At 45.9% G+C, this 14,528-nt stretch overlaps 2 protein-coding genes across 2 annotated transcripts; one reads left to right on the forward strand and one right to left on the reverse strand.

Annotated features, from left to right (window-relative positions):
* The first annotated feature begins 1,243 nt into the window (after positions 1 to 1,243).
* Positions 1,244 to 4,318, forward strand: LOC149342807 (transcription factor Adf-1-like). The gene is made up of 3 exons (XM_089545292.1): positions 1,244 to 1,581; positions 2,140 to 2,299; positions 3,200 to 4,318. The coding sequence occupies exons 1-3, from the start codon at positions 1,437 to 1,439 to the stop codon at positions 3,603 to 3,605; spliced, it is 711 nt and encodes a 236-aa protein (XP_089401418.1). The 5' UTR covers positions 1,244 to 1,436; the 3' UTR covers positions 3,606 to 4,318.
* Positions 4,000 to 14,191, reverse strand: LOC149342808 (glycosylated lysosomal membrane protein A-like). The gene is made up of 6 exons (XM_089545284.1): positions 13,960 to 14,191; positions 10,690 to 10,947; positions 9,372 to 9,587; positions 8,032 to 8,259; positions 6,911 to 7,173; positions 4,000 to 4,993 (listed from the first exon to the last, which is right to left on the reverse strand). Exons 1-6 carry the CDS (start codon positions 14,020 to 14,022, stop codon positions 4,843 to 4,845), a joined length of 1,179 nt encoding a protein of 392 aa, XP_089401410.1. The 5' UTR covers positions 14,023 to 14,191; the 3' UTR covers positions 4,000 to 4,842.
* Positions 14,192 to 14,528: the final 337 nt, after the last annotated feature.

The raw sequence follows: 14,528 nt of genomic DNA on the forward strand, positions 1-14,528 counted from the left end.
ACGGGTTTTTCTTCCAAGTCTTGAAATATGTCGTAAACGGAGCGACGCTGCTGGGGCGGAAGCCAATTCCGGGCGTCAATGGCGGCGCTAACACAGCGCCGACAAAAATGGGAGCCCTTCTCTTCCGGACATAGAGGGGAGCGGAAGCTGAAAAAGGGAGCCCGCGGGAAAGGGCTCCCTCACGACCCCCGGCCGAGTGAGGAGTGCCAGCAGTTGTGCTGAGCGTCTGGCGCCGACGCTAGCAGCCTATCAGCAGCAGCAGCAGCAGCGGTGGGGAACTACGGTGCGACGGACCAAAAAGCAGGAGGGCTCAAGTCTTGGGTGCCCCCCCCCCCCCCGCGCGGGCGCCTTTCAGCTTTCCCTTCAAGGGGGGAAAGAGCTAGCCAAGCGTACGACGAGGGGCAGGAGGCTGCGGGCTTTTGCCCCTTCGCTTTTTACTTGGCCATCCTCTCGCTAGCTGGGTCGTCGCGTTCACGGCGGCGGCAGCGGCGTGTCCGCTCGCAGCAGACGGAGAGGGGAGCGTCGGCCCTTTTCCGAGAAAAACAGCGGCGCTACGCCGGCCTATCCGGCCTATCCGGCGGCGGCGGCGAAAGGACCCGCGAAGGCCGGCGGCGCCTGCTGCAGGCCTGACGCTGGGGCGTCTTCTGCAACCCCCCTTCGCCGCCGCTGCGGGGGCTGGCTTCTCTGCGCGTGACACTTTTTGCTTGCCGGTCGGTTGGAGGGGGGATCTTTGAACCAGTGGCGGCTGCGGCGCTCGGAGCGTCGTCGCCGCGCCGGACGGCAGCAGCAGCGGGGGGAGCGCGGCATGCCCGCCCTCCACCCCGCCACCCGGCCGAGCGGTGCTCTTGTGGCTGTTTGCTTGGCCGCGCGCGCGCGGACCAAGTTAGCGGCGCGCCATCAAGTAAACAGGCAGCGGGCAGGCACCGCCGCCGCCGCCGCTGATGCTCGGCGCGGCTTCGGCGTAATTAGGAGCAGGCCCTTGGAAGCGCGGCTGGCCCGTTTTTGTCTGGAATGTTTCTCGGGAACTTGGGTAGCGCCGCCGAGCCCGACGTAAAACGTCGCTGGGAGGAATCTTTTTTTCCTTTTGTGATTTTTTTCTTTTATCTCCCCCTCTTCTCGGGGGTGCGGTCCGGTCGCGGGGGAAGGCCGTGAGAGGGACGCGAGCAGAAGGGGGGGGGGGGGGGGGTCGCTTTGACGCTGGTCGGCACCTCCCCGGGGGTGTGTTGGTTAGGGAGGGGGGAAGTACACCGCCGCTCGTTCGGCTGCGGGGGTCAGTGTCTGTCTGTACGGGTGCGGCGGTGGCGAGAGCGCTGGCTTCGCTTTCCTTTGTCCAGTGCGTGGACGCTGGCCACGCTTAGCCGCTGGCGCTTAGCTGCCGCCGAGGGTCGCCACTCGACGCGGCGCGCGAAGCAGACGGATCGCAGACGGCAGACGCGATGGCTCCGGACTCGGTCGAGTCGTTCATATCCAGCGTCAAGAAATACCCGATACTGTACGACTGCAAGCGTCTTGGCTACAGGGATGTGGACAGAAAGCGGGAGGTTTGGGATATGGTCAGGCAAGAAACAGGAATGGACACCGGTAAGTGCCGACCTGTCTTGAGCTTGTTTGGACGTCGCGCAACAGTCACGATGAGGTTCTTGACAGTATTCGAGCGTCATCGGCGCTGAGGCGCTTATATTTTTCTCCCTCCGTACTTTTTTTTTTAGTTCCTTGCCTTGTTTTCAGTTTACGTCGTCAGACACCGGTACAGTCCGTCCCGTACGATACGTTTTCCTTCAAGCTGTACGGAACAAAGACGACGTGCGTTTCACGTGACAGAGCTAGAGGCAGCGCGCACTGTTTAAATTGGGGCTTTTTTTTTTTTAACGCTTAATTTTCGGTAGGTGCTGTTCACGTACTGCTAGACGTGCGCTGAATTTAAGAGAAGGAGCACGATGGACGGACGCTGTTTTTGGCACTTTGCCACATTCGAAAAGTAGTGAGCCTCGAAACACGTACTGTAGCACCTCCTTGAGGGTGGCTTCTTTACATAACAGCTCGGTCATTTCGCTTTGTTTTGTTTTTGGTGCGGCGTTAATTGTGAACGGTTCACTCGTTGCTTGCTGCTAACCTATTAACGGCCTCCTCATTCCGCAGTTGACGATTGCCAGCGGCTGTGGAAATCACTCCGCGACCGGTACATTCGAGAGCTGAGGTCGTTGGAGAATCCCAGCCAGCTGCCCTGGGAGGCTCGGAAGAGCAAGTGGGTGTATTTCAGTTCTCTGGACTTCTACAAGGACTGCGGCAGAGCCGCAAGGTGAGCCACAATACATTTTTTTTTTCTTTTGTGTAGTCCGTATTGAGTGCACTGCTTACCCACCAAAATATAATTGTAGCGGATCAACTTTTCGTGCAGTCGCCAGTCGGGCGCACGCGATATTATGCGTGTCTGTGCAGTAAAAGACGAACATTATTATATACACATTGCTTTGCGATTTACTTCTACAACTAGGAGATTGAGTACATGTATCTATTTTTGCCGCTTGGCCCTCTGAAGCACAGGTTAGGCCAATTCAGAATTTTGGCCACAATATAAAGTCGACAAATGGAAGTACTCAGCAAATATATAGTTGACAAATGGAAGTACTCAACACCAAGCAGCACCCATCTATTGAAAATGCAAATTGGATGCAAAAACACTGTGGCTTCATTTCTAGAGATGTTCTAGAGATTCATTTCATTTGTAGAAAACAAATAAAAGTTGTTCTCTACCATTAATTTCCTAGAGCCTTCAACACTAGTGTATGTATAGCTGTGAGCAGGTTTGTCTAAAGAGGTTCGATTCTTGAGCTCCACAAGACCAAAGATTTTAAGCAGGTACTGTCTTTGACAGACAGTGGTTGTACTCATTTGAAGGCATTTGCACAGACATATGAGCAACAGAGTACAAGCACTGTGCCTTTAAAAGAGCAGCCATATGATTTCGCATTATTTGTTATGCAGCACGCTGCTACAGTGCTCTAAACGAGTGTGGTCAGATCTGTACATCGTGGAACATAAATGCAAGCACATGCCTCAATCTTCTTGGAAGCTCCTGCTGTGTTGACATTGTCTTTTAATGACCCTGTATGCCTGTTGATCATTGTCTGCAGTCGCATAAGTAATAGAGTAATATTCTTGTCTACTTTTCTCACTTGTGTGGCACTCTTGTTTCCAGAGCCAAACAGACACTACGCATTGCAGACACAGGCCCACTAGACCACTACTCAAATGGAAGCGAGCCGGCTACCATGGACGACAGCTATGCCAGCGAAGGCCCACCGCCAGCCCACTCTCACTGCCCCAAACTGGTGCTGGGTTCCCCGCAGACTGCTCCCGAGGACTACGCCCCGCTCAGACTCCACCAGAGCCCTGAACCACCTGAGAAAAAACCCCATCTTAATAACGAGTCAATGGACTCATTTGAGTCAGACGTGCTCAACATCTTGAATCGCCCACTGGACGAAGACGAATACTTTGCCCTTTCCATCGTGCCTTCTTTGCGGCGCCTTTCTCTGAAGAAGAAAGCGCTTGCTAAAGTCAAGATACTCCAAGATTTGGCAATGATCGAGTTTGGCGAATGAAGAGACCTCTCATGCGCCACTGTTCTTTGTTGTCTGTCAGTGCCATATTTACCAAAGGAAGCTTGGGACCAGTGCCACCATGAAGAACGAACATTTCGTGCCTTTTCGACCAGACACAGCTCAAAAGATTGAAGATGACCTCGTGGCAGGCACCAAAAGAGACGGCTCAAGGACTGGAGAAACTCAGCATGGCAACTAGTAGTTCAACGACCATCATTAAGTTGCATAAAGTCACAGGTTTTAGTTCTGGTCACCTGTTTTGGTGTACAATGCTGCAAAGGAACCTCTTCGCAAGTCTTGAAGCACACAGGCTGCTGGTTGGCTACGACATTCAGGGATTTCAGTCTATCACAGTCACAGCCCAGCCCGCCAGTAATAGCCAAGTCATGCCGTGTGCAAGGCGCACAAGCCAGGTTGCTGTGTCCCAAAGACAGTGATATTTTTTACACACGTGCCAAGGACACTGCACAAGTGCCAGCCTAGAAATACGGGAGCAACACCTCCATGTTGTTGCTGTTCACGTGCCAATCTCGCGATGTGTTTGTCGCACCAAGACAAGCTCTTCATGCTGCCATGCACAGCCAGATCTCTGGAACACTACTAGAAGTTGCAAGTGCCTTTCAGTGCAGTGCAAGTTCCATCCTCATGTTTTTTTTTTTTTTACAAAGTGTTTGCTGTAATAAATTGCCATTTTTGGACATTTTTAAGGTGTCTTTTATTGTCTTCGCATCTTTATTTTTGGTATTTTCCAGAAGTCAAGTGCACTCTTTTCATCCCTATGTTGTTTGAACAGTGCATCTGAAACATATCTACAAAAGGTGCAAAACCAGGGAGGCATCCTCACAACCTCGTTTCACTTGATATCAAATACAAGATTAAAAGCAACTTAACCATTAGGAGTAATGTGATACACCACACATTACTGCAGTCATAACGAAAAATAGGGACTTTGCTGCAGTACCTAACTGCATATGTAATGTGGACTAGCAGTGACTACTGATGGAATGTGACAGCCAGGTCTCTACCATTACAAATACAAGACTGCAAACTACAACCATCTACTGTGTCAGCCGCTGACATCATTTTTAAACTCTAGGCTGCCACAGTTTTGTTTCTTGCTTTCTATAGTATCCAAACTTCCTCCTCACGGCACATACTCTGCCATTTCCACACTGCATGCACAAGTCCTTCAACAGTCACAGTGGTGCGTTGTCCATTTGAGTAATGATGAAATCTATCACAGTTTTGGCTCGGGTTTGTGCAGTGAGACGTAGATCACGGTGCCAAGAGCAACGATGGCTGGGATGCCGAGACCAACAGACGTAACTGACAGCACTGTTGCAGAAACGTGCTCCTGGGGCAACTCTCCAAAGCCGGCTGACATCGACCTGCGTGCAGCAAAACAGCAAATGTGAAGTGAAGGTGCCACTTGCAGGTTTACTGTGCAAACCCATTTAGGCACAATGAAAAAATTGCATCCATTAGTAGAGTGCTACAAGCAAAAAAACTAAATGTGCCAAAGAAATATGGTCGGTGATCAGGCTGGAAAAAGTGCCCGTGCCCAAAGGAATAGCAGACAGCAGTGTGAACACTAAGTTTTAGAAAGAATGCATTCCTATCGATGTCATGCCTACAGTACATCCCTGTAGTTGCTGAACACACAAGTAGCAATGCTTTGATATAGCTACATGTATATAGGCAAAGATCTGGTGCCATTTGTTAAATGGACAGAACACTGAATTTTAAGCACCTCATTTTTCCCGGCGAAACGCAAAGCTTGCTATCCCAAATGTTCACTTTCGCAACGGTTTCGTTACAAACGTAGGAAATTTTTACTGAGAATTTTTCGATCAGTGCATGCACCCATTTTTATATAGGCCTATGTTGGAAGCCATGATTAGCGAAAGTGACAGCAACTGCATGTTGGCAGAAGTGAAGTATCAAACAATAATATGCATCTCTCCCCCAAGCAGTAATTAGACATGTTTAATATAGAGTAGCATCCATTTCAATTTCCACACCCAAAGCTATTGCAGCACAATGACGTACACCTCGTCAAGGAAAATTTGAGTGGTTGCTGCTTCATCCAAGAAATTCAAAACACAGTGGCGCCATCTAGTGACATAAGCTGACAAAGTGACAAAATTTTCGGCGATGCAAAGGGTGTATTGCTTTTTATCGAACGGTGCACTGGAGAGAGCATAACCTGTAATAAAGTATCAGGAACGCTCCTGAAAGAAAAAACACTGCATTTAAAACAAAGCAGTGACATTTTACCGAGATGTGGTCATGGGGTGCACTACACTAATAATGGCAGGGTTTCACTGCACGATGGCACTTCATGTGATTTTCAATGTCACATTAAAATTATAAATCCTCATCTGTTCGATATCGTAGAAATCAATTCTCACAATATGAGGCACAATCTTTTCATTTCCACTATAAACTCGTAACAAGTTTTTGGTCAGTGATTGGTCCCTTTAAATCAAACAAAGGAGGAGCAAACTCAGCTGAAAACAACTGCTGCTTTTACAGTACGTACAACAGATCTATTGTCAGGTGGCTCTTAGAGGTGAAGTGTGATGAGAAACATAACTGTGAACTTACTTTCCTGACTTTTGTCAATTTTCATTTAGAGAAATTAAAATTCATGACAAAAACCAGAAATTAAAGGCGATAAAGAAAGGTATCGTAGCTTTTGTGATGTTCTTGTAGAGAGCAGTGGTATTAAATGCTGAAAACTAAAGGTCCACAGTTAGTACGTGACCGTGGTTTTCTGAAGTTTTCCTCGTGCCTATTAGAGGGTATTCAAAATACCCCAAGTGTACTTTCCCACATCAGTATGTTGCCAAAGACAAGATGGCAGACTTCTCTATAAAAAAGCTGCGCGGGCTACAGGACAGGCATTAAGGGTGTAGATAGTATGTAAGAAATGTAATTTGGAAGAATAATAATAATAAAAAAACTAGTCCTCCTTGCTGTTTCAGCTGGACACGCATGGTCAGTCATCTTGTCTTGGACAACATTGTTATGTGGAAGAGCGGACTGGCGGAATTTTGAGTATCCCCTATTGCACTGCTTTTAGAGTAAGCCACGGATAACAAAATTCGGCACAGACTGCTTTGGAATTAATACAAACTCGCCCTCAAACTTACATGCAGACCAAGAAAGTAGTTAGAAATTCTGCTATTCAGGGTTTCGACCCTCCCAGTTAGCCAGAGTACACATTTGTATTAAAAGCAGTTTCCAGATACCAGGTTTGGATAGTGTGACTATGACAACCAGCAGGACTTCCCATCACTCACCAAGTGGCAAAGCCATTTTCCTGGTACCATCCATCGCCTTCGGAGCCAAAAGCCACTGAGATAGCCGACGATGCCACTCGTGGTGCTCTGTGTGCAAGCCACGCTGTTGCCACATTAAAGGTCCACCAACCAGCAGCAGCAGTGGAGTTGTAGATGGCAGCATCCACTGACAGCGTCACTGTTCTCCCTGGGTCACGGTAGCAGACTGGCTTCCAGTGGAGGTAGAACGTTGAACTCTTTTGTGCATCGAACATGGCCACACTCTGAAATGTACAGGCGGTGATGATGCAATAGGAGCACAGTCAAAGGTCCCTTCATTCGGTGGACAAAGGCACGTGATGTGACCACTTTTGTGCTCCTCCAAAGACGTTTCGCAAGACAGTAGGTACGTGCACACACACAACCAGGGCAATTCTTTCAAAGATGTTCTGCCTCCTCATCATCAGCCTGACTAGGGCAAAGGGCTCTTCCATTTCTCGCCAATTAACCCTGTCCTTTGCCAGCTGTGGCCCCCGTATCCACGCAAACTTCTTAATCTCATATGTCCCCCTAACTTTCTGCCGCCCCCTGCTACGCTTGTCTCCTCTTGGAATCCCCTCTGTTAACCTTAAGGACCAGCGGTTAACTTGTCTTTGCATTACTCTGCATGCTCTGCCCAAGCCCATTTCTCTAGATTTCGACTAGGATGTCATTCACCCATGCTTGTCCCCTCACCCACTCTGCCCGTTTCCGATCTCTTAACATTGCACCTATCATTTTTTTTTCCATAGCTCGCTGCATTGTCATTAACTTAAGCTGAACCCTCTTCGTGACCCTCCAAGTTTCTGCTCCATAGGTGAGTACCGGTAAGATACAGCTCTTGCAAACTTCTCTTGAGGGATACTGGTAAACTGCCATTCATGATCTGAGAGGTACGAGTATGAAAAAGTCGCCGGAAAGACTTGCTAACCTTTGCATGCAATTGTAGACTCTCTGCTGCTTGTAGAAGCTATTAGCTATTATTTGGCTCAGGTGTTCGTAACAACACACAATGTAGTGACTTGAGCAAGTTTATGTGCTCTCCTCAGAAGGTGTTCCAGGGCCATTTTAATGAATGTGCATTGGATGGCGATTTTACTCACTGTAAAAACACCCGGTGTGTACTCATCATCAAAAGTTGTCTCGTTGCTAATGTGGTAGCTTCCATTGCGAGAAGAGTCATCAAGCACAGTCAGCTCAAATGCGAACTGCGATTTCTTGCCAAGCAGAGGTGAGAGGTTGAGGAGAGACAGCTGTATTTGGCTGCTGCTGCTGGTGTAGAAGAGGTGCGGAAGCTGGGTGTCATGGCCATCACTGTCTTGGATTTTAAGCTGCAGAGAGGCAAGAGTATGTTCACGAAATTATCCACAGGTTCTGCATTACAGCTGCTTGCATGAACAGTTTGCTGTTCCACCGTAATACAAAAAAGCAAACAATCATTCATAGGACACAGCTTACTGATTCTGTTGTATGTATATGAGCTTGCAAACCAACAAAGGCACTATAATATATGTAGCCTTGACTTCAAGGTGAGAACTGCAGTCCTGAAAGTACACTGTACTTGTTATGCTATGGACAGCAAGCCAATGTTGACTCTCCATGAATGCAGTGCTAAAGTATAAATATTGAATTATGAAGAGGCTCATCAGCCAACAGCAGTTACTAGTGCATGCAGTAACATTATTCTTAGACCTGTTCCCTGACAGCATGCCAAGGGGGCAAGAATGTTTGAAAAGTTTGTTTCCATTCTCTTGCTTTTTTTTTTTTTTTGCTGATGAAACAACATTTAAACAAGGCAAACACAAGGTAAACAAGCGTGCTGATTTCAGAAGTTCACAGTTATAGTACATATGGCATTGGTAACAACTATCTTCTTTATTTCTTTTCCAACACTGTGCACTATGCACAGGATATATTTTAAAATTTAGAGACAACAGAGTAAGCATCGCACTATGTTAGAAGTGCATGGCAGCAAAAATACATAGTCATTTGTCTTGTCCACTTGGTCTGCTCAATGAGGACCACATCTGTTATGAGAATAACTAAATATTCTTCCCAAGCAACACGAGTATCAGCTGCTATATATTGAGCACTATGTAACTAAAACATGCAGAGGATGGAATTACATAGCATTTGGCACAGTGAAACCAAAACACTTAGCTTAACACCACAACCAGGACTGCCTTTTTACAGCAGGGGATCATCTACTGCCCAAGCTCACAGAAAACAATGCAGAAGCTGCCTAATTTTGTACATTTAAGCCAAATATGTTTTCTCTTGAATGGATAGCCAGGCAGGAATGTATGTGGCTGAAATAACTGCTCATTAATTAGTATAACTGCTCATCTTGCAAAAGTATCTTACGTGGTTGCGCTGCACCAAGCAAGAAATCTCATAAAAAAAGTCAAGACCAAGGCTTTCAACAGTAAAAGGACAAACTTACTGTAAACTCAATGGTGCCATTTCGTGAGAAAAATCCCTCATCATCGGTAGAGTTCGTCCCATTAGCAACAAACGTTGCAGTAACCATGCTGCTACCATTGCCAATGCAGCCGTCAATGCTCCTCCACAGGAGATGCCTCTCGTCAATGCTGTGGGTGCCATTTGTTATTGTCGCATTCATCTTAGCCTTGTTGTCCGGGTCATTGTACTCCCAGAGCTGAGGAAAGGCAAAACAAAAGGATTCAGAAAGACAAAACTTTTACACAAATATTTGTCCCTTAATGTTTCAGGGCTTTTCTGCATGCAAATTAAGCACTTGTCTCTTCAAATCCTTCACTTCAATGCATTAGCTTTCAATGTTACTTCCCCGCGAAAAAATTTCAGCACTTCATCTGACTGCTATTACCCACACTGTGAGAAGCGACACAAGTCACAGCGCAAAGACATTTTTAGAAAGATGGGCATGCATCCAATTAACGATACTCATCTAAAAATGGTGAGGCTGGCAAATGCACAAAGCTCCAGACCAAGCTTGAAAGCTGAATGATGATAGGTGACACATCCATTACAGTAGATGCGCACAAAGGAAGAACTGAGGTCCCTGCTTCAGTACTATCAAAGCTAGTGACCAAGTCCTGTTAGGGAGATACAAGGTTTTAGGCTGCTAACACAAGATAAATCAACCTGCGTGCTCTTTAAACAAGCACTAAGATCAGATGTTGGCAAGCTTTCTTAACAGCAACAAAACAGGATAAACAGAAATTGCTGAAAGACAGTGCATCATCCAGCAATGAAATGCCAAAGACAAAACCTCTGCGTTAATAAACAAGCCTTCTAGCAGCATGTCTTACAAATGCCTTGCAAAAGCCTTTTCCCACTTAATAATTGCTGAAAAGACAGTAGAGAATACCTTTACTTCGCAGCCCCATTTCATGTTAGTTCATATCAGTTTCATGTCATATAGACAGAGACACCATAGTAGAGGGCTCCAGGTTGATTGAAACCCTAGGTTGTTGAGATTAATCTGAAGCCCTCCACTATGGTGCATCTCTCTTCCATCCTTCACTCCCGACACAGTTGTGGCGTCTTTACTGTCCTCATAACCAATTTTTAATTTTACCTGACTAGGCGAGTTTTTATTCTTTGCACTAAATACAATCATTACCTGAATTTTTTCTCCTCTACCTGTTGCTATATTATACTACAATTTTTTGTGTTCTGTCTTTTTAGCCAATATTTTTAAACCTTTCTTTTTTTTTCGCCATTCCTACATTCTTATTTCTTCAGCAAAAGATCCCGACTGTTAATGTTGTTCTCACCTTTGAGATGACAACAGCTGATGACGACAGCACAGGGCCACTAAACTTGAATATGGGTTCACTCAGGTTGTGCTTACGTAGCGCATCCCATGAGATGCTGGTAAGTTGGCTGTCCGGAGGGGTTTGGATACTCAATGCAGCGGGTGCTCCTAGCACTGACCAAAAATAATGCAGTGTGTCATTTGAGCCTTCAGCTGTCACGTAGCACAGCCCGCATTCCTGCTTGTCACCACAGAATGGGTTGAGATGTGCTGTGAGCTGGAAACAAATCAAGGTGTTCAGTTCTGTCAGTCGACGAGAAGGCACTGTATTTATAAGCAAAACCTCAAAACCTGAAACTGCACTACATTTTTTCACACGTACCGTCTTTGTCAAAAGTAACCAGGCTGCATGGTTTGCTTCTAGCTTGTATAGTGGAGCCCTGATGGCTTTCCTAAAGATCAAAAGGTGTTGGAAGGGGAGAAGACCCCCAGTCCTTACATTTAACGACCGTTTCAGCTTCAGGGAAGCTGTAAGGGCTCCACTGTACGGTCTGGATGCAAATCATGCAGCCTGGTTACTTTTGACAAAGACTGTACATAAAAAAGACAAGTAAGGACAAACAAATGATGGTGCTGAGCTAGAGCATGTACTGTGTCATTTTCTGTCAATTCTAACGTAAAAATCCTGAGAAAGTAAGTTATGCATGTCCTTCCCTATTTTCCCTTGTTGTTCCATGCAGGAAAAACAATCTGCCTAAACGGAGGAAAAAGGGGTGGCATAGCATGCCAGAAAGATTCTACGCAGCATGAGACCCCCACATGGCTGACCTGCAGCCTGCAGAGCCAGTTTTCCACACACAGCCATGGCTGCCAGTTCGGTCTTCTAATTTTCATACGTTTGATGGCCTTTTGATTTGTGTGGGTAAAGGGCTTAAAAACTACACTGTGAAGACACCTTTGAAATAAAGAGAGTTCTAATGTCACAAATATCGCTGTCGAGATATCGCCCCTCTCGTCTGTTGAGATGCGGCATAAGTTAACTCGCGGTCGTCACCCGTAGCAAAAGGTAATCACAACTGTCATAGTTAGCATATTGACTTCGTGTTGCGCACCCGAGAAGGTCAGCATTGCGTCTTGACAGCTTTAGCTTTCATTCCTTAAGTTGTAGCACTGTACCACAGCAATGCCACCAGGACCTGTCTGTTTCTCGCACTTGGTGGTTTTACACAAATATTCACTACTTATGTGCAAATGTTTGCAAAAACATTTGATTCATATTCAATTGGGTTCTATCACTGTTCAATATGCTTCCTATTTACACTATTTGTATTCAACTGTTTTTAAAAAGTACTATTCGCACGTCCATACTTTTAGATACGTCAGTGCTCTTCGTCTACTGGGACACAATAAAAGGCGACTCCCTGCCTCCCATTCTGACCCATCGCTGCTGCATGTGCATTCTGTTAGCTTACAGACAGAAACATTAGAAAAGGCACAATTTTATGTATCTGTAAAAGCCAGCTAAGATGGCTAAGGCATATCATCAATAGGCTAGTACGTCAATTCTTCCTGTTAAATTATAGAATTATAACTAGGGCCGGGAAATTTAGGCATTTGCCTAAACATGCCTATAAATGCCTAAACGTTGAATTTTTGCACTTGCCTGCCTTTTTGTCATTTTTTAGGAAATACTACCTATTTAACCGCACTTTTTGCCTATCAATGCCTAAATCCGGCACTTCGGTCCTCGGTGCCATTTTTCAATTTTGAGACATCTGTCTATGTATGGTGAAAGGCGCGCACCGATGCACGCACAAAAGGCGCAGGTCTCGCCGAACGTTTTTCTCGAATTGTAACTTGAACGCAGAGTAGACCTGACATACATTAGTGCAAACTTCTCAACATTGACGGAAAGGATGACAAAGTTGGAAAAGGCTGGACTCTCAATAGATGAATCGTTAAAAGTAGTGGCAGAAGTTCCAGCAGCACTTCGGCGACTGGAAGGAAAGGGTGCTACTGCTTCTACGAAGATGCAACAATTGGTAGAAAATATAGATGGCTAGAAATAATTTTCCAAATCAGAGACTTTCTACGCGGAGACGACACGGCCACATCGCCTGAAGGCCTAAACCTTTATCAACTCTCATGTTTTAGGTTCGCGCCACTAAGTTCATGTGATGTCAAAGAATCCTTTCAAAGTACAAAGTTATGCTTAGCGAAAACCCAAGGTGCTTCAAGTTCGAAAACCTGAGAATGCGCTTTATTGCTTCAGTTGAGGACTGCTTATGCTCTGTGCTTGACTTGCAAATTTTGTACTTATGAATAAAGAGTATTATCCAAAGCGCCTATTTTTGCTTTATAGCGCCTATTTCAATATTTTTTAGAGCCTAGATGCCTGCCTATTTCGGGGTTCTTTAGTGCCTAAATTTCCGGGCCCTAATTATAACCCATGCAATGGCTCACAGGCTTGCTCGGCTGATGAGCACGTGGTCTCGATTTAGAATCCCGACCGCAGTGGCCGCGTTTCGATGAAGGCGAAACGCCCATCTACTGTGCAAAGTGATTGCAATAAAAGAACATCCGGCGGTCGAAATTAACCGAGAGCCCTGCATGCTGCCTCCACTGCTGCTACTCTTTCTTTCCCCTTCCTGTCAATCCCCTCCTTCAACACTTCACGGCGCGGTTCGGGAGTTCATCGTGAGATAATTGCTGAGCCTTGCTCTCATATCGCTAGCACAACCAACCACTGTTAAAGTATTAGCGAGGCATAAGCAAAAGTGCCCTCTCCACCCGCCAGCGAGATACCAAACGAGATAAAAGAACTTCGACGTATAGCTATGATAATAACTCGAGCTCAAATAGCAATACATTTCGTTACTTTTAATGGACACGCTGGTTTGCCATGCATTTTATTACGCGAATGCCTACCTACATATTCTGGATGTTTTGCTGACGGCGCATTCCGAACCAGCACTGGAGATGCATTTTCAGCAGAGCAAGAACAAAAGCATCAGGATCTCAAATTTTATCCCTCAAACAAAAAGACGATACACAAGAAATAAAAAATAAGTGGGTGGAGGCGCGAATAGCAAGAAATTCGAGTCAATGAAATCTTGGCCGGCTGTCTGCAACGCGTCACTGCGAGCATAAATGCTAGTCTAGGAATCGTAACCAAAAATTCCACATCAACCGCAATCTGCGCTCCCAAAATATATCTGCCAGATGACGAATTCGTCACTGGAAGACAAGTACCAGCGCGCATAACATGCGATCTGTGGTTGTGACTTACCTTTCTTTTATCTGCGGCGTAAGCGGCCGTCAGCACGGCAATGAAAACTAACTTCGCTAACATGACTTGTACTACATACAACTTCTGAAATCACTATACGCCCAGTCACGCGCCTCTCATCTCACGTTCACTTGCGAGCGAAAGTTTCGTCTACTCGAAACTCGGCCAAGCTGATAACGCCGATTTGACTTGCTTCGCACCCGCGAACCCGCGAGTCACGAGGATGTGCGTGTACATCCAGCGCTTGGGTTCATGGTTCAGGAGTATCATGCATCACTCAAGCCTGTCATAGATCAATGTCAATCGATTGAGCCTTTTTTACGTGTATGATTCATTCTACAGCACTAAACTTTAGTATTCGCTCAGATTATTACTGGTACAGTCACTCCTACAATGCAAGACTTGTAGCGCCTAAAACCAAGTGACGCCAAAATACATCTTTATAAATAATTTAACTTGACTTAAAAAAACAATGACTGGATTATTTTGTATTTCTGTAGTATGTGAGTGAGATTTAAGGAACCTCAGAAGTCTATTTGGCATAACTTAATAAAAGCCATCGCGGGGCA

Source organism: Amblyomma mixtum, chromosome 5 (assembly GCF_055824585.1).
Source record: "Amblyomma mixtum isolate Tamu chromosome 5, ASM5582458v1, whole genome shotgun sequence".
NCBI classification, from domain to species: Eukaryota; Metazoa; Arthropoda; class Arachnida; order Ixodida; family Ixodidae; genus Amblyomma; species Amblyomma mixtum.